General features: G+C 45.2%; 1 protein-coding gene across 8 annotated transcripts in view; it reads left to right on the forward strand.

Annotated features, from left to right (window-relative positions):
- Positions 1 to 20,099, forward strand: part of TENM4 (teneurin transmembrane protein 4) — a 748,341-nt gene that overhangs the window by 535,560 nt on the left and 192,682 nt on the right. For all 8 annotated transcript variants that reach the window (XM_043580116.1, XM_043580117.1, XM_043580115.1 and 5 more), the window contains one exon: positions 16,069 to 16,239. In XM_043580116.1, the coding sequence (XP_043436051.1) occupies positions 16,069 to 16,239 (171 nt within the window). The remainder of the gene's footprint in view (positions 1 to 16,068; positions 16,240 to 20,099) is intronic.

Below are 20,099 nucleotides of genomic sequence, written 5' to 3' on the forward strand. Positions count from 1 at the left end.
ACACTAAGCCAGGACCCAGTTCTATGCTCTGACACTGCTCACGATGCTCCCCACAACGGCAGCTGCTCATCGTGTCACGGATCGGCTGGCGCCTGTCCCTGCTGTTGGATTGTCAGCTCCATGAGGGCAGAAACTATCTCCATCCTGCTCAGGGCCGTAGTTAGTTTCTCGTACAAGGCCAGCAGGAGGTAGCACGTGTTCAGCAGAAGTGTGTTGACTGAGAGAAAGCAGGGGAAGGTGCCTGGACCTGAGCCTAGCCACTGTGGCAAGGCATGGAGTGGAAGGAAGGAAAAAGGGAAGAGGCTTGTATTCGTATAGGGGACAGAGAGGGAAGGTCTAGACGCAGTGAGATCATGGGAGCATGGAAAATGGTTATCAGAAGCTGAGCAGGGAGCCAGAGGCGGCTGCCAAAGTGTAATCAGTGTGAGGTGCACTCCTGGCGCAGGGCCCTGTTTTGCTCCTCTGTCCGTGCAAGTTGAGCAAGAACCTCGCTCTCTCTTAGCCTCAGTTTTCTCACTGGGACTGTAGACAGTAGGCTGCTGGAGAGATGCTGTAACAACCTGGCGCCTAGCTGTTCCTGGTCCCTGGAATCTGTCTTCCCTTCCCCCCGGCAAACAAGACGTGTTGAATTTTAGGTCCAACCAGTCCTGAGGTTGGAAGTGTCACAAAAAGGTGTATTCATATAGCCTAACAACAGCAGCACCTGCAGAGATCACACACTCTCCTGGGGCTTGAGGCCCGTGCCCCATGGGCAGCTTTGGGGTCCCTGAAGGGACACTGTGGCCATGGATGGGCAGGAGATAGCCCCAACCGTACCGTACCCCGAGGGTGTTCCTTGCACGCTTTGACTCCGGGAATGTGGAAAAGGAGTTGATCTTACAGATTTTTTGCATCCTATGGAGAGGATTTGTTCCCCACATCCTTGTTTTTCTTCTAGACTAATTACTGTGAAATAACAGAACTTAATTGCACCTAGGTGCAGAGAGAAAGCGAGAAGGGTCTCCCTGATGGCTGTTCTTGCGCTGCCATAGATATATAGCTCGTGGAGAGGAGGGGGTGCAGTCTGGGCTGTGTGCTTAGGGCGGCGGGCTCAGGACCTCCGTGAGGAAGCAGAGAAGCAGCTCTTCATCATGGGGGAAAAGGGAGGGAGGCAGGAGAGCAGGAAGGATGGCTGTAAGCACAGTGTTTTTTTCTTCCTCCTATCAGTAAAACAGCGAAATCACAACTAAATGGTTTCTTTTTTTTTTGTTTTTTTTTTTTTTGAGATAGCAACACAGTAGCAAGAGCACAGACTCGGAACCTAGTGAGGCCTGTATTCTGGCCCAGCCCACAGGTTTTTCATTGGGGGGTCTTGATTTCCTCCTTGGTAAAAAGTCAATTAATGTCTAAGCAGTGTTCGGAGCATTAAGCGAGAGGCCACCTGTGAAGAGGGGTCCAGACCATGGGTGGCCCACAGTGGGTGTTCAGCTGATGCTTTTCACACCCTTCTGGGCAGCGGGATCACCCAGAAGTTTTAAGGCCTCTCAGATTCAGCCACCAAGGGCCACTCCTGGATGCAGGGATTTAAGGTAATCTGAAATTAAGAAGAGGGAACTTCCCCAAGGTTCAGGTTTGAAACAGCAGGGAGCACTCACTGAGCCTGTGTGCCGGGTTGTGTCCCCAGCTGCAAAGGACAGACAAAGCCAGATAAGCTAGCATCACCGCCTTGAGTCATCCTAGGTTTCATGGTGAGCCAGATGTGTAAGGAGCTGATGGTGGTACTAGACAGATGATAAAACCATGTTCCTGGAGTTTGAGCCTTGTCCCTGTGGGAGCCCGAAGGAAAGAGCAATTCATTCTAAGCAAGATCAGATAAAATTTCCCCAAGGCGCTGAGCCTTGTAAATCAAGTAAGATATTGAAAGAGAAGCTATGAATGGCTTTCTGGAAGATGGAACAGCCTAAACAAAGGCAGAGGGTGGTAGACAGAAATGTTGGCTGTGTGGGGTGCCTGTATCAGAAGACTGTGTGTTAAAATGTCCGTTGGTGCATTTGAGCTGCCTGCAGGCATTGGTCTGTTTTACCCAAGGCTCTGGAGTGTAGAGCACAGAACCCACAAGGACTGCAGGACACTGGCTGCCCTCCCCCTTAGGAGACATGCTGCACGAGACAGCTACGTAGTAAATACCTCGCCTTCCCGTGAGGCTTTCAAACCCATCGATCCTCTCCGGCGGACCATGCGCCGTATAGAATTCTCAACTGTATTTTCTTGCTCTGCAAGCCCCAAATGTGGAAAATGAGGCCGGCCGCAGTTAAATAGCTCGTTGAGCTGGAATAACTGGTGAGTGAGAGAGCTGGAACTAGAAGCCAGATTTCCCCATCCCAAGGCCTATGTTCCCTATATAGACTGTGCTGCCTTTCAGACCCCCACTCTGATGTCCTCATCTACTGTGGTGCGGCAACCCTGGGGCTCAGAGCAAATCACAGGGCCTTTGCCACCCTGGCTGTGGCTTTCCTCTGCCCCTGCTCCCAGCTCCCCTCCCGCAACCCAACGTGATGTACCTTTACCACGTGCCAGGCATGTTCTGAGTGTTTCCTGAATTTTCTCATTGAATCTTCTCATGGTCTTACTTATCCAACAAATATTTGCCAGGTGCCAACCATGTGCTAGGCCCCATTCTGTTTTTATCTCCATTTCTATAGACAGGAAACTGATGCCCAAACAGGTTAATTCATTTGTCCAAAGCCACATCACTGGTAAGAGAGGGAGCCAGGATTTGTCCCCAGACCCTGCCCTCTTTCCACCTGGGCTCTTGGATTCCCATAGCTGGGGTGGGCTGGGACAGTCCACCTGATCTGGACTGCTGAGAGGATGCAGGAAGCGCCTTACGAAGCAGAGAAGCTAACTCTCTTTCTTATGGGAGAAAAATTAACACCCACCTGTCCTGTCCCATGCACTGTGCCAGGATTGCTATGTGCCCGTGGCACTGAGTGGGTCTGTGATTTTTACCAACATGCCTCAGGATTGGCGAGACAAGGAGGCCCAGATGACATCAGGGACCTCAGTACATGTCACTTACTGAGCCTTGGCCCCCCATGTTATCTGATTCTGCTGTTCTCCAGGCTTTGTCTGGCATGAGTAGATTGTCACCAGTGTAACATTTCACTTTGGAGGAAGCTCTTCCCTCTGGTGTGTGGCAGGCAGCTAGATTTATAGTCCTTTCGAGCCTGGAGTTAGATTTTGTTCACAGGCACCAGTGGGGAAAGAGGAGATATGCCAGGATCATTCATTGTGCTGTGGCCTCCACTGCGTCCCACGGTCCTAAATTCTACCACCTGGGCCACCACGAACTCTCAGCAAGACCTAGTCCCTGGGCTCCTGTGAGTGTCTCTGGTTTCGTGAGCACATACATTCCTCCACCAGAGCACGCACGCAAAACTGGTATTTGAGGGGAAAAAGTGTGAAAGTTGGCAGAGATTAAATGCGAATTTTAGGAGAAGTAGCATTTTTATTTATTTTTTTTTACCTGAAAACTGGAAACTTCTTTCGTAACTTGTTGGCATCTAACTTCCTGTAGAGCATCAAGTCTATTACATAGCACGGTTCATACACCTGATTGTGTAGGTCTGGGGCCATGCTGGATGTTTCACATACAAATTGTTGCATTAGTCTGTGCTTTAAACTTTGGGTGTTCTTTCTTTCATTAACTCTTTTTCTAAGTTTGTTTATTTATTTTGAGAGAAGGCATGCGTGTGTGCAAGTGGGGGAGGGACAGAGAGAGAGAGAAAGAGGGAGAATCCCAAACAGGCTCCATAATGTCAGCATGGAGTTCAACACAGGGCTCGATCTCGTGAACTTCAAGATGGTGACCTGTGCTGAAATCAAGAGTCAGATGCTCAACCAACTAAGCCACCCAGGGCCCCTCTTTTCTTTTTTTAATGTTTCGTTTTATTTTTGAGAGACAGAGAAAGACAGAGCATGAGTGGGGGAGGAGCAGAGAGAGAGGGAGACACAGAATCTGAAGCAGGCTCCAGGCTCTGAGCTGTCAACACAGAGCCCAACACGGGGCACAAACCCACAAACTATGAGATCATGACCTGAGCCGACGTAGGACGCTTAACCGACTGAGCCACCCAGGCACCCCGTGCCTCTTTTATTAACTTTTGAGCAATGTGACCAGAATGCCTTATGGTTTTAGAACACTTCCTAATCTATAAAGAACTTTCATTAAATTTAATTCTTACAGCAACTCAGGAGATGATTTTATATTATTTCCATTTTTCCAGATGAAAACAGTGTAGGTCAGAGTGGTTACGTGGCTTATTTGCTGATACACAGCTAATAAGGGTCAGAGCTGGGAGCCTGGCTGTCTCTACAGATCTGCTCCACTGAGTACATAGGTGAACAGCACAGCCAGCCAGGGACAGGGAGCGCACAGACCCACAGCGTCAGGGCACTGTGCATGGGAGAGGTGCTGAAATCATGATAATGGCCTCAGGCTGCAGAGGGGGGGAGCAGAGGTCATTTTTGGCTGGGGGTGATGGTGAAAATCCACACAGAAATAGACCTTGAAGGATGGGAGAAAATTTTTTAAATAGGGAAGGCAGTGGCCGTTTCCACATAGAGACATTGTATCCTCAAAAGGCTGGAGGCTGGATGGACAGGTGTGTTTGAGGGATAGAAGAAATCGCACAGACCAAGACCCCTGAGCAGAAGGGAGTGAGGAATATCAGGTACCTTGCTCAACAAGCATTTAGAGTGCTTTTGGAAAATTGTGTCCATTTTTAAGCGATATTACCTCAAGTTTCTGTCCTCAGGAAAATATTGCCAACAAAATTTGATCAGTAAGACTGGTCCATATTAAGAGATTTGTCCCTTTTTTCCCCCATTTTTGTCATTTCCATGATTTTACATCTAATCGGAAAGGCAGCATGCATAGTGGTTAGGGACAGGTTCAAGGCAATGCGGATTTGACTCGGATCCGAGCTTATTCTCTGCCTCTTATTAAATGCGCAATCTTGGGCGAGTTATTGAATCACTTTGACCCTCAGTCCTCATCTTGCAAATGAGGGTAATAATACTACCTCCCTTCTGGGGCTTTGTGCGGGTTAAGTGATACTGTGTTTATAAAGCACTTGCTGCAGTGTTTGGCACAGTATAACCTTCAGTTAACAACAGGGGCTATTTGTTAACTTGACCATCATCATCACCCTGGCTCCCAGAACTGTGCTGCCTTAAACTTCTAATTGAAAAGCTGAACCAAACCAGAGATCTGTGTGTATCAGAGAAGGTAAAAGGGAACTCACGTGTATCGAGCACCTTGCTGTGTGTGCGGACGAGAGCAGGAAAGCAGGAAAATGTGGGTGACCCCAAAGAGCCAGAAGAGGCTCACCCACGGGGAAGCCGCCTGGGATGCTCTGGGGAGTATTAGAGGAACATCGCACACTCTGTTCTGTGAGATTTTAAAATGCTCTTTCAAAACGCTTCTCATTATAAAGAAATATTATCCCAAGTTACAAATCCGGGTGGCAGGCTCCACGTTAAGCTGTCCGCCCTCATTCCTCTTGCTGAAGTGAACCTTCCAGAGGGGAAAGACCTCTCCTAATAATATATACACAAATTAAAACTCCATTTAGAGGTACAGTGGGGACCACCTCCTAATTGACTTTGATCACAGAAAAAAATCATTTAATACGGTCGGTATGCCAGAGGAAAGCAGGAAATGGGAGGGTTGCTCTGCAGAGTGCTGTCACAGTGAGTTCTAGCAGCTGTGGAGATGAAGCCAGCCACAGGACTTTTCTCCTTCGGTATTCCCGGGCATTAACCAAACCCATGGTTTCCTCGGGTCCCCTTGGATGGTTGACGACATGAAGGAAGGAGTGATGGCTCACGCGTGAGTGGCAGGTCCTTTGCTAAGTGGAGTCATCTTTCTATAGAAGGGTTTCAGCCAGGGGCGCCTGGGTGGCTCCGCCGGTTGAGTGTCCGACTTCGGCACAGGTCATGATCTCATGGTTCGTAGGTTTGAGCCCCGCGTCGGGCTCTGTGCTGACCGCTCGGAGCCTGGAGCCTGCTTCGGATTCTGTGTCTCCGTCTCTCTGCCCCTCCCCCCGCTCGTGCTCACTCGCCTGTGCTCTCTCTCAAAAATAAATAAAAATTAGTTTAAAAAACTAAAAAGAAAAGCTCGGGCCAGCCTTGTGAATCTAGTGTTGACGCTCAGAGGCAAGTGCCGCAAACAAAGGTCTTCCTTGTGTGTTTGTTGGCAGTGATTGGATCGACAGCTGTATGTTTATTCTCACAGGGGCTAACAGGAAACCTGTCCTGCGCTCCCCTGACAGTAGTCTGAGAAGAGCTCAGGGGTTGGTTTCAGTTCTTGGTGATGCTGTGATGAATGTGCAATTACAGAGAATTCTGGAGGCTGGGTTGTCTGGAGATACAGAATTAGATTAATAACGCCTGTTTTGTCGCTGCGTTTTGAGGGGCCTAGTGTATAAAATGGAGTTACCAGCGATACCTTCCTTAAAAAGTCGTGAGATTGAATGATCCCACAAATGTGAGTCCTCCAGCATTATGTCTTGCACATGGTACAATTTTAATAATTAGGAGCTGTTGTTGTTTTAATGATAATCCTAATTATGTCTGCCCCTTCATTTTCTCCCTTTCTTCTTCACTCCTTTGGGCTAGGTGCTGAGGGGTAGAAATGAAAGGAATAATCGCTGCCCTGAAGGGAGGGCCTCATGGTGGCCTGATACAGCCTGTCCCGTGGATTCATTCCCTTGACTCTAGGCTCAAGGAGACAACTTCTTTCTTATTTTTTTTAATATGAGATTTATTGTCAGATTGCTTTCCATATAACACCCAGTGCTCATCCCAACAGGTGCCCTCCTCAATGCCCATCACCCACTTTCCCTCCCTCCCACCCCCATCAACCCTCAGCTTATTCTCAGTTTTTAAGAGTCTCTTATGGTTTGCCTCCCTCCCTCTCTTTTTTTTTTCCCCTTCCCCTCCCCCATGGACTTCTGTTAAGTTTCTCAGGATCCACATAAGAGTGAAATCATATGGGGGCACCTGGGTGGCTCAGTCGGTTAAGCGTCCGACTTTGGCTCGGGTCATGATCTCACAACTTGTAGGTTCAAGCCCCATGTCAGTGCTGACAGTTCAGAGCCTGGAACCTGCTTCGGATTCTGTGTTTCCCTCTCTCTCTTCCTCTCCCCCGCTCATGCTCTGTCTCTCAAAAATAAATAAACATTAAAAAAAATTAAAAAACAAAAAGTGAAAACATATGGTAATCTGCCTTTCTCTGGCTGACTTATTTCACTTAGCATAACATCCTCCAGTTCCATCCATGTTGCTACAAAAGGCCATATTTCATTCTTTCTCATTGCCAAGTAGTATTCCACCGTGTATATAAACCACATCTTCTTTATCCATTCGTCAGTTGATGGACAGTTAGGCTCTTTCCATAATTTGTCTATTGTTGAAAGTGCTGCTATGAACATTGGGGTACAAGTGGCCCTATGCATCAGCACTCCTGTATCCCTTGGGTAAATTCCTAGCAGTGCTATTGCTGGGTCATAGGGTAGATCTATTTTTAATTTTTTGAGGAACCTCCACACTGTTTTCCAGAGCGGCTGCACCAAGGAGACAACCTCTTTAATCTGGGAGTGCAGTGCCTGATGGAGGAATAGGCTATGAGGATGGCTTTCCTACCCTTACAGGATTTCCTGCCATGACTTAATGACAGAGTGGAAAACCTGGGCTCAGCAGGGTCCCAGGCTCTGCCCACATGCTCTCATCAAGTCTGTGTCTCCTCACCTGTGCAATGAGGGAGGGGGCTGTGACTGTCAGTTCCATCTAAGCAACACCCTTCCCCAACATCCCAGCAGAAACTCCAGTCTCTGAACTCCCTGGAGAAATCTCCTGACCTTATTTTCGCAAGGAAAACCTCAATATACAATTACCGTGATGGTGATAATGTAGGAGCAAAGAAGATCATCTCTTTGAGAAAATACCAAGCACCATAATCTCATAAACTATCTTCACAGCTCTCGGAGCTGAGTGTTATGGTCACCATTTTATAGATGAGCAAACCGAGGCTCCAGAGAGTTACCTAACGTCTACCAGGGCACGTCACTGTGAACGTGAGAACAGGAAAAGGAACCCAGGGCTGTGTGAGGCAGCCTGTGCTCATCACCACTACAGTTCTGTGCTTCCCGTTTCTGGCCTCGGGAACCAGCACGACACTGGGAGGCGGGCACGGAGAAGTCGGATAACCGGGCTGAGGTCAGTCCACGGGTTGGTGGAGGTGACCAGCCCCTGCATTAGTTACGTAGAGAAGAGGTCTTAGTCGAGGCTGCCTGGTGAAAAGCGCCGAGAAAAGACAGCTCTCTGATTCTGTTACTGCAATACCAGCAGTTTATTCCGTGCGTGTTAGATTCCAGCTCTGGTCCCCCCACCCCTTGCTGTGTGGCCAGCTTTGGGTGCCCTCCAGCTACATTGCTGTTCCTCCTGTGCAGTGACCGTGGGACTGCCTGGTTCCCACTCGTGTGGCTGGCTGCGCTTGAGCCTCTTACTTGTGCCCAGCCGCCACCACCACCGCCCCTTGATTTACAGAACTTTTGAGCAGCTGCCGGCAAATCCTTCCCACAGCATTGCACGGTACAGAAAAATGATCAGCTGCACCAGAGTCCCTTCTCCAGAAAACACTTAATTTGGGGGTGAGAGACAGTAACCCTGATTGTTGCAGTCAGGTTTATCCAGAGACAGGAAGAAAAGCAATATATTTACTTGATTTAAAATTAGCCCCACGTAGTCACCAGTGGGATCCTGTCAGGTTTCTTTATGCCGATTCTGCTTTTAAAAACTGTTTTATCCGTTGGGCAAGTATCTCTGGTTCCTGTGCCCAAAGTCTGTCAGCTAATGGAAGCAGGATAGAAAAAGGCCCCCTCAGTGTAAAGGAATTTATAGTTGGCATGGAAAGGGAATTAGGGAGAATATATAGAAAGAAGAAAAAGGTGATATGACAGAGCTGGCTTAAACAAATCTTTCAGTGGCTCCAGAAATCAGGAAAATCAATGTAGCAAAATGACAAAGATGATGACAACTGCCGTAGAGTTCCTACTATGCGCCAGGCAGAGTTCTAAGCAAATGACGTGCATTATTTCACTTAATCCTTTGAGATAGATACTACCAGCTGCATTTTGCACGTGTGGAAACTGAGACTCAGGCGAAGTAATTTGCCCAAAGTCATAAAACTAATAAATGACCGAGCTCCGGTCTCTCTGGAGAGATCCAGACTTGAACTTGCATGTACATGGTTTTGACTCGGGGGGTGAGCCATGCCTAAAGTAGTTAGGATGGGGGCCCCATGCTTTGTCCTTGAGAAGAAAGCCCCTTAACAAACACCTCAGAAGAGCAAATCTGGCTATGCTGTCTGCAGAGGCTTTGCCTTCAGTTGTCTTAAATTTTAACTTAATTTCAGACACTGGAACTCACTAGCGGTGTGGTGTATCAGGAGGAGAGCCTGGACCTTGGAACCAGTCGGATCTGGGGTCAGATACTGTATCACTTCCCGTCTGGAAGGTGTGTTTGCAATCATGCGGCCTCTCTGAGCCTCCAGGTTTTTTCCATCATAAACTGAGAATAATAGTAATTTTCTCAAGGTTTATGTAAGGATAGAATGAAATAACATATGCAGTCCCTCTTGCTTAAGTGTCTGACACACGGCGTGTGCTCCAAGGTGGGATCTCCTCCCTGGGCTCTGACACCCTTCGTTTCTACCTATTCCTCCTGAGGCTGGGTTGGAGAACTTCCCTTTTCTTGTAAAGCAGCATTAAAATGAGTTCAGAAACTAGGTAAGAAAATTCATCCCTAATCCCACTATTATAATTCAAAGTCTGATGTCATTTTTACGTATGTCTTCCCAGGTTTTTTTTCATATGCATATCTGGTTTTGCAGAGATGCAGTCAGCAAAAAAATGCAATTTTATGTCTTGCCTTTTTTTTCCTTAGCATTCTATCGTCAGTATTTGCCCTCATTGCTGGTTGTCATGGTCATTTTTGTATAACGATTGCACTGCATTCCATCCAGTACCTGTATTATAAGTCAGCTAAGTTGTTCTATTTTTACACGTCTAGGTTGTTTCCACTTTTTCTGCTCTTGCCCTGCAGTCGACATCCCTGCGTATGGAACTTCTGGGTTCGGAATTTGTGAATGTCACAGCTTTGTAGCAAAACTAGGACTAGAACCTGGGGAATGAAACTCTGTCTTCTTGTTGCTGTTGTTGTGACTTTCTGTTTTTGTTGTTGTTTTCTCCATTGGACGACCATAGTCCAAGAATGCCAATGACTTATGTTTTACAGAAATGATAATATTTATTAAAAGCAAAAGAAAACAAAACTGAGCACTAATATAAAACAGAAAAGTGGGTAGCCACATAACCGGGTTGATTCCCATCGCCTTGTGAAACCAAAAACACCACTGGAATCAACACTCCCTTGTGGTTATTGATTGCCGCCTCTAGTCACTACCTAGAGCTTCTAATTTACAGATGCAAGTGGGTTCATGCATTTGATTTTTGGAAGAAAGGGAAGCGTGCACCGTGACAGGAAAAGCTCTGCTGTACTTATGTTGGTGATTCCTGCATAATGACTTTGTTAATTGCCTCTCGCTGGCTGGGTGCGGGGGGGGGGGGGGGGGGGGGGGGGGGGGAGGTGGGGGAGACTTCAGTGTCTGAACATCTATGGGCATTCTTGTTAAAAATGTCAGGATGGAGCTTGCACTTTCTCGGCCATCTCTTTTGTCTTGCTGGGCAGGAAAAGGGGACTGGAAAATGTCAACCCTGGGATCAGATTGACCGGAGCTGAGGGAATAAGAAACTTCCCCCAGCCCAGCTCTTGGCTTTTAGAAATCATTAACATTTCAGTGTGGGTGATCCTGTGAACCCGCTACCTTTCCACAACCTTCTTCTGAACTCTTAAGCACCTTTTCACCTTTTCATGGAATTAAAAAGTAGTTTAAAGGGAAAACCCATATCAGGTTTCTTATTTAGGTCACTTTCAGTGTGCTTGAGAGTTTTGCACTAACAGTTGTAAATACAAACCACAGAGTGCAATTTAGACAATCCTGTGATGTACATTGGTGGTGAGTGGTCACCAGTAATTCTTCAGGAAAGGGGGTGTGACCAATTACAGTTTATTTTTTTCAATGGTCTGGTTCATCCTTAGAGCAGACAGGGGAGGACTCTTTCTATTTCTTAGCTTTTCTGGATCCATGGCTGTTAATTTCACATCATTTGGGTAGCATTCATTTCCTGCCATATACAACTTTAAACGTGGGTTGCTGTTGGCCAAGAGATAGTTATTAATACCACTGGTCCCCCCAAACATTAATTGTAGCCAGTGTGTGTGTGTGTGTGTGTGTGTGTGTGTGTGTGTGTGTTGGTGGGTTTTTTTGCTGGTGGCTTTATGTTGCCCATATTTTATCTTCTATTTAAAGTAAAAGAATGAAAGGGGCACCTGGGTGGTTCAGTCGGTTAAGCATCCCCCTTCAGCTCAGGTCATGATTTCACAAGTTTGAGCCCCGCATCGGGTTCTGTGCTCACAGCTTAGAGCCTGGAGCCTGCTTCGGATTCTGTGTCTCCCCCTCTCTCTCTGCCCCTTCCCCACTCTCTCTGCCCCTCCCCCACTCGCACTCTGTCTCTATCTCAAAATAAATAAACATTAAAATTTTTTTCAAAAAATTAAAAGAATGAAAAAGAGGAAGCTTGGGTTGGGAACACAGGCTCCTAAGTTTGAAGCTTGCCTCGAATCTATACTGGCTCCTACACTTAGACTGGTGATTCCTGCACGATGACTTTGTGAATTGCTTCCTGCCACCAGGTGCTGGGAGGAGGCTTCAGCATCTGAACATCTATTGGGCATTCTTGTTAAAAATGTCAGGATAGAGCTTGCACATTCTCACCCATCCCTTATGTCTTGCTGGGCAGGGAAAGGGGACTGGTGGTATTGGGTAACTTTTACCTCTCCTGGTAAATCAGAGTATGTTAGTATAACTTAAATGTTAGTCCACTTTCCTTGTATGTATTTTCCAGTAATGATTTTTCAACCTATCTTTACATGAAGATTAAATTAGATAATATAAAGCACTCAGCATGTTGGTATGCACTCAAATGATTCCACATTTTGAGCTGCTGTTATTATTTTGATTATTTTCAAGGAAGAAGAAGAGTGGTTGCTTGAGTTATGTTTCCTTGGACTATCTGTGGCTGAGCTTGTGTTTTATCCTTTGGAGAGAGGAGGGGAGGAGAGGGGAGATTGTTCCTTCTCTCTTCCCCTCTTCCATAACCTGGAACTATAGAATTAACCACCACTCAGCACAGTAAAGGAATGGAGGGCCCTCTAGCACAAATCTATTGAAGACCCTGAATCAGAGAGTAAGGGTCCCTTCTGTTGTGGCTGTAAAGTGACCATGACTGGCTGAACTTCACACCTGTCTCCACATCATCACCTAATCTCGGTGGCCCCATGCTTACTTCCCACCTGCAAGCCTCCAAAACTGATCTCCGGGTGACTGAGTCTTCCGAGGGCCCAGGTTTGAGTGGGGTCCAGAACTTTGCCTTCCCAGGTGGTGAAAGGAAACAGAGAGACATGCCAGCCTCACAGCTGTGTGAGGACTCTGTGATGGTGGGTAGTGGGGGGCAAGGCCACGAGGAAGCCCCGCCAGTGTGCCTCCCGAAGCTTCAGGTCAGCATCTTCCCCCCCACCAGCTGAGGACTGTCCTGCCCTAATTAACTTCCCTGAGACACAAGACCCTGTGATCGTTTTCACCTCCAATGCTTTTTTCCACTGGCTTTTCTTTCCCCTCAGCTTTTTTCTCTTTCCTTCTTTCTTTCTTTCTTTCTTTCTTTCTTTTCTTTTCTTTTCTTTTCTTTTCTTTTCTTTTCTTTTCTTTTCTTTTCTTTTCTTTTCTTTCCTTCCTTCCTTCCTTTCTAAGCAAGGGCTTGATTTTGCATCTTGTTAAAAGTAAGAGAAAGCTTTGACAATAAAAATGTTTTTCTTCGCAAAGCTGTGAGAGTTCTATTCATTCTGGGATTACTTAATTCTCATGACCTTTAATAAGACAGCACTTCTGCACAGTTAGATGAGATAATTGATTCTAATGGGGAAAGGAGCAGTGCTCATTTAACTGCATATCTCTGAGTCGTCCTCCGTTCAAACAATTTCTCCATTACCTTTGGAGTTGCCAATATATAGATTAAACTGGTAAGACGGTAAGCAAAAATGGGAGCTAATTCAGCCTTGGAAACAGCAGAGTTTTCACTTCTTCCAGGCAAGTTAACTTCTATCATTATTGACAACTACACCACCACGAGCAGCATAAAGTTCCTCCTCCTTTAGTGCCCAGGACCAAAAATATGCTAAGTGGTAGCTGCTGTTTTATCATTATCATCAACAGTATGAGTATAATGGTTACAAAATACCGCCATCATGCGTATGTACGGTTTACAAAGCACTTTGCCATATATTATCTCATATGATACAGTAATTCTTTGAAATAATTGCCTCTCCATTTCTTGGATGCATCTGGGTGGTGGCAGCTAGGATTCCAAACCAGTCTTCTTACCTCTGGCACACACTGTTCCCCGCTCGGCAGTAACCAGAGAGAGCAAAGGGTCAGATTCCATTTCTCTTACAGAGTACCCCTCCTGTTGAGATCAAACTTGTGTGCGTTCCCTGGGTGGCCTGTGTTTTGGACTAGAAGTCAGAAGGATGTGCAGCTCTCGTGTCCTTTATACAGTTATTTGTGCCTTGAAGGTGCCCACACAGCCCCTCAAGACCCCCACCAGCCCGTCAGTGAACCCTTCCATGGATGGGCCAAGCAATACAACCCTCTCCTCCTCATAGGATCCTATGTTACAGCCCCCAAAGCTCCTCCATGTGTGAAAGGGGATGTTTTTGTAACACCCACTTGCCTTGCAAGGTAAAGCTAGTGAGAAAGGCTTGGTGAAGTGGGTGGAGCCTGGGCTTCAAGCCAGAAAGACTGGTGATATCTGATTTCAGTGTTTGAATAGTTGCAGATTCTAGTCTACACTGTGTCTCTCGCGAGCCATTTAACCTTCCCTGTGTTAATCGATGTCGTTGTGTCTTAGTTTCTGCATCTGTAAAATGGGGCTATTACTGTCTTTTCATGATTTTTGTGAGAATTAAGGAAATATTGCATTTACTGCTTTTAGCACAATGCCTGGCACTCAGTTTTATAACTACCTTCTGAGCCTTAGCGTGCACATCTGCAGGTTGGGTCTCGCAGGACTGCCTTGAGGATTAGATGCAATGTATACAAATTTCCCAGTGCATTTCCTGGCATGCAGTTAGCCCTCAGTATACATAATTACTGTGGGCCTTCATAGTTCCATAGATCCTTCCCTGGGTTCCTCTGGCCCTCTTAGTGGGCCAGTCACCTCCTCCTCTGGGCCTTCTAGTTCTTCTGAGTAGACTTTGTTCCTTGTCCATCTTCTCTACTTGTCTGTGAGCTCATGGAAGCAAGGGCTGTCTGATTATGTTCTGGCTCTCCAGAGTCAGCCCTGGGTCCCAGTACAGGGTAGGCTTCTAGAAAATATTCATCAGTACAACAAAGGAGTGATGTTGCATACAGGATGCTGTGGGAGTCAGGGACTGAAGTTCTTAACTCTCTGCGTAAGGAATCAGGGCAGGCATTTCAGAAAAAGTAAGTAGGGACCATTGACAAGTCTTCAATCCTAAAATGGGATTTAAGCAGACATTTTGTACTAGATTACAAAATCTTTTGGAGACAAGTTTCCTCACCTTTTCAAGCACTGTGTATGTTAGGGGACAGTGTCCATTCTTTGGCGTCTTATGGTCTCTTCTAGATTGTTGCACAAGACCGTTTAGCAGTCACTACCTTGGAAAAAAATATTTTTAAAACAGAAATGCAAGTACATCCTACAAAATCAAAAAGTACAATAGATATACAGTTAGAAGCAAATCTGTCTTCTATCCCTGACCCTTAGGATCTCTTTCCATCATTGGATGCATCTACTGTTACCAGTGTCTTTCATATCCTTCAGGAATATTCTAAACATATACATGATTTTTCCCCCCAAAGGCAGTATATCAGATATACCATTCTGCACGTTACAATTTTCCTTTCAGAAAAATATAAAGAGCTTCCATGTGCTTTTTTATGATTACATAATACATTGTATGAAGGTAACTTATATGACCCCTTACTGATGAAGTGGTTTCCAATATTTTGCTACTACAAACAGTGCTGCAGTGAATAACCTTGTATGTACATCATTTAGTATAATATGTGAAAATATTTGGAGGAGAAATTTCTAGAATTTTCTAGAAACCCTGGGAACCTCTAAATCCCAGGATCAGTAGTATGTTTGTTATTAATTTGATAGCTTTTTTCAAATTGTCCTTCATAGCGTTTGTACCAACTTATGCTCTTACCAACGAAGTATGAGAGTGCTTATTTCCTGTTCTCTGTCAATACTGTATAATTTTAACCTTTTTTATCTTTGCCAAAGCCTATGTGAAAAATAGTATTTCAAAGTTTTAACTTACATTTCTCCTATGATGAGTGTTGTCAAGAGTCTTTTCATATGATTGAGAACCAATTGTATTTCTTATTCTGTAAGCTTTCTGCTCATAGTTCATATCATATTCCTATTTTCCTGATGAGCTGTTGGATTTTGCTTATTATTTGTAGCAGTTATTTTTATATTAATGAAATTAACCCTTTGTGCTACAAATTGAAAAATTTCCCCCTAGATTATTTATCTTTCAAAGCAAAAGGCCAAGGCTTCCTGAAACTCCCCCATCCCTACCCCTCTCCCTGTCCCACCAGACTGTGAGCCCTCAGGGGCAGGGTCTATGCCTTGAGCATCTCCATGCCCAGCCCCCCACATAGGGCTTGGCACTGCAAAGCTCTCTTCGGGGGCTGTTTGTTGAGCTGAGCTGAACTGAATTCCTGAGTTCCCCACCCCAGCTGCCCTCCCCTATGACTTGGGAGTTCCATTTCCTCCTCTAGCAGAAAAAGATGACTTTTCTCATTGCTCACCACAGCCATGCACCTGTTTGGCCTAAACTGGCACCTGCAGCCGATGGAGGGGCAGATGTATGAAATCACGGAGGACACAGCCAGCAGTTGGCCTGTGCCAACGGACGTCTCCCTGTATCCATCAGGGGGCACTGGGTTAGAGATCCCTGACAGGAAAGGCAAAGGAGCCACAGAAGGTAGGGTTGCCGTGTTGTTCGTGTCGTGAGTCCTCTGTGTCTGCCTTTGAACCGAAGAGACCTTCATTATGCACGTCATGTGCCTGACTCACAGCTCCGTGCTTTGGCCCTTCCTCCATCTTTCTGCACTCCACGCCGGCTGCCAGCCCACCTGTGTCTTCATCTCAGTTCCTTGTCACTGTGAGCTCATAGCGGGGCTTGGGCAGCTCTCATGGTGCTCAGCGGTATCCCATCTCATGCCTCGAGGGAAGCATCATGGGCTTTCGCACTGCTGGGTGGCTGTCTTGGATTGTGTGGGATCAGGATGAGTCCTTAAGGGGCCAATAACAATAATCATTAGTGTTTGTATGGTTTATTTATTTCAAAGATTTTGTCAAGAGCTTTTTACACTTAATCCTCACAGAGATCCTGTGAGGTAAGTATAATTCTTTAGACCCATTTGAGATACAAAACCTAAGGGTTACATTAATTTAGTGACTTGACCAGAGGTCGCTCAGCCAGTAAATAATGGAGCTTGGCGTATGAGCCCAGGTCTGGATGACTCCAGAGCTCTTACTGTCTCTATAAATTGTCCTACCTGACTCACCACATGGTTACAAGACCCTGAAGGAGATGTAGATGAGAAATCCCATTATGCAGTGGGACACAGATATTTTTCTATCAGTGATAGAGTGGTAGTGACATTTGGAGTTTGGCATTCTTGAATGGGACATCTGTAGACCCATGTTCTGAATTTCTTAAGGGTCTTTCTAACACGCCATTGACACACATTCTTTCACTATCAGCCAGAAGTGGCACAGACTCACAAAAATGGTACCGTGAAAGATGGCTGAGCTAATGGGCCAGTCTCATTGCCATTCTGGGCAGCGTAGGCATTCTTTATCCTGTCCCTGCTGTGCCCTGCTTCATCTCGTCTGTTAGCAAAATGCACCACAGGTCTGCCTCCACCTTTACTGCTATATCTTCTTTCCTAGCATCTCAGACAACTTTGGGGTCAAAGCTTCTGAGGTTTCCTGCCCTCAAGGATTTCCCTTCCAGGAATCTGTTTGGTTAACAGGGTACCATATGCTTGGTTGAAGTAGCTACTCAGGACCTCTGAATGATCCTGAAGGCAAAAATCAATTCTTTTTTAAAAAAAAAAAAACGTTTATTTTTGAGACAGAAAGACAGAACACAAGTGGAGGAGGGGCAGAGAGAAAGGAAGAGAGAGAACCCCAAGGAGATTTGCACTTGTCAGTGCAGAGCCTGACACAGAGCTCGAACTCAGAAATCATGAGATCATGACCTGAGCTGAAATCAAGAGTTGGATGCTTAACCAACTGAGCCACCCAGGCACCCCCAACTCTTTCTTTTTGTTTTTTAAATTTGGAATGCTTCATGAATTTGCATGTAATCCTTGCACAGGGAGTATGCTAATATTCCAACAAAATCAACTCTTGACCCATGGTCATCTTTAAGGGAAGTAAGAATGGGAGCATTTCCACAGAGCCAAATCAGAACCTCTGCCTGCTTTTTCTAGGGGCAATGCCAGTCTTCTCCTTTACAAAGATTTTAAGACTTAAAACATTTAATAATTTATACTTTCTTCGCCCTTTAGTAAGGATATGGAGGGAGTATGGATAGGGCCACGGAAAGAGCTCTGGGTTAGGAATCAAGAGCCCTGACTTCAAGCCCAGCTGCTGACCCTTGAATTGTCCTTAAGCAAATCCCTTGAAAGACTTTCTGAGTGGGGTGCCTGGTCGGTTAAGCATCTGACCTTGGCTCAGGTCATGATCTTGCAGCTTGTGAGTTCAAGCCCCGCGTCAGGTTCTGTCCTGACAGCTCAGAGGCTGGAGGCTGTGTCTCCCTCTCTCTCTGTCCATCCCCCACTCATGCTCTGTCTCTCTCCTTTCTCTCTACCCCTCCTCCACTTGTGTTCTCTGTCTCTCTCAAAAATAAACATTTTTTTTTTAAAAGAATGAATTGATTTTGGCCTTCAGGATCATTCAGAGGTCTTCTCTCTCAAAAATAAATAAACAAAAAAAAGTGAACATGCTTTCAAAAAAAAAAAAAGACTTTCTGAGCTTCATTCTCCTCCTCTCTAAATGGAAGTTATTGAGCTAAATTATCTCCAAGGTCCAGTTTAATTCACAAGTCCTACATATGAAATTGATAGTAGAATCATCAGACTAACCAGACGGTTCTTTAGAATTTTTTTTTTTCCAGGCCAGCCCTGTCCATGGTCCTGCCTGTCAGCTTGTGATTCCCTTGTCAGTTTATAGTGTCACATGCCATATGGGAATACCATCCATGTGGACGGTCTTTAGGTCAGCACGTACAAATGCAGATTTAAGATATGTTTAACCCTCAAGGCATTGGATGAGGTCTCATTTAGCAAAATGTATTTTCTTCCCTCCATGATCTCTATCAGACATTCTTGAAACAGAGTTGGATCTATCTGAAATCTCCCATTCTAATGAAATTAGTTTGTGGGTTTTTAGGTTTTGTTTTGTTTTACCCAAGGAGCAGGAGGTGCAGATAAGAGGCAAAATAAAATTGCCCCAGCTTATTGGTTTACTTTAATTGGAGTATTTTTGCTTAAAGGGATTATCTGTCATTACTAATGCAAATGGAAATCCTGTTTACAAACCCCTAAAATGCAGTGCTGTGCTGGAAAGTGGTCAGCATCAAAAGCAATTACTGTGACAAAAAATACATCAGACTGGAGAAACAGAGGACAAAGCTTCCTACAGTTTATGTGAGACCACATGGTTCTTAATTTCTTTTGCCCTGGTCAAACCAATGTCTACACAGTTCATGTTTTTAATTGTAACGTTAAAAAACCTACTTCCTTAGACGTAGCTCAAGGGGAAAAGTCTTTAACACTGATGGGAGTGCATATTTCCTATCCCTTCTAAGGGTATCAGAGAAGAGAGCTGATTACAGAATTAAGATTAGAGCCCCGGTTTACAGAGATGGCAGTAACAATGTGGTATGATGGAAAGAAGATAAATGGGCCTTGGAGCCAGACAGGCTTGAATCCTGGCCCTCAAATTTATTGGCTTTGTTAACTCATGCCAATTACTCCATCTTCTTTGGCCTTAGTTTCTTCATAAGAACAAGGATGGTAACGTCTGTATCTTTTCAGACTGGTGGTGAAGAGGCACTCAACAAATGTCACTTCCTTTCTTCCCATCTGCTCAAATCCCAAGCCATTCCATGTCAGTTATCAGAATCTCAGAAATCCAGACTAAGTAATATTTTCCCCTCAAAGACCCTGCAAATAATTGGGACATTTTTTCATATTGTAAAATGCTATATATTTTTTAATTATGCAAATGAAATATATAATGAGTCCAGTATTTTAAATGCTCATCGTGTCTTTGAGAATAACCCCAAACTGCAATTTACACTGTATTTTCAAAGTGGCTCTTACCATTTCAGGGTGTCATGGGGCAGAAACCAAATATGGCAGCTTTTCGAAGAAAAGCCACAATAACTTACGTTATATGTTAGTGGAAAAGAGGGGAGAAAGCATTGAATAAACAGAAATTCCTGATGGTTGAATTGGTGGGCTTAGGGATAGCATTTTCTTCTTTCTGCAATGAAATAAAAATTACCCATCAGTTTAAACCATGCAAATTGCTGCACGCAGGCTCAGCTGGGCTCTCCAAAATGGAACAGCTTATTTTGATAACCAAATAAATTTCTAACAGTTGCTAAGGAAACTAACGGATTCTTTGTGCAAGTTATTGCATTGAAAAGAACCAGAAAGGTGGAGGGAAGAGGAGAGTGTTAGTTGATGAGGAATTTAGAACCTGGGTAGAGGGATCTTAGTTCAAGAAAGTGAGGACTATGACTGAGAAGGGCATGGAATTTCA

The sequence above is a fragment of the Prionailurus bengalensis genome, chromosome D1, assembly GCF_016509475.1.
Source record: "Prionailurus bengalensis isolate Pbe53 chromosome D1, Fcat_Pben_1.1_paternal_pri, whole genome shotgun sequence".
Classification (NCBI taxonomy): Eukaryota; Metazoa; Chordata; class Mammalia; order Carnivora; family Felidae; genus Prionailurus; species Prionailurus bengalensis.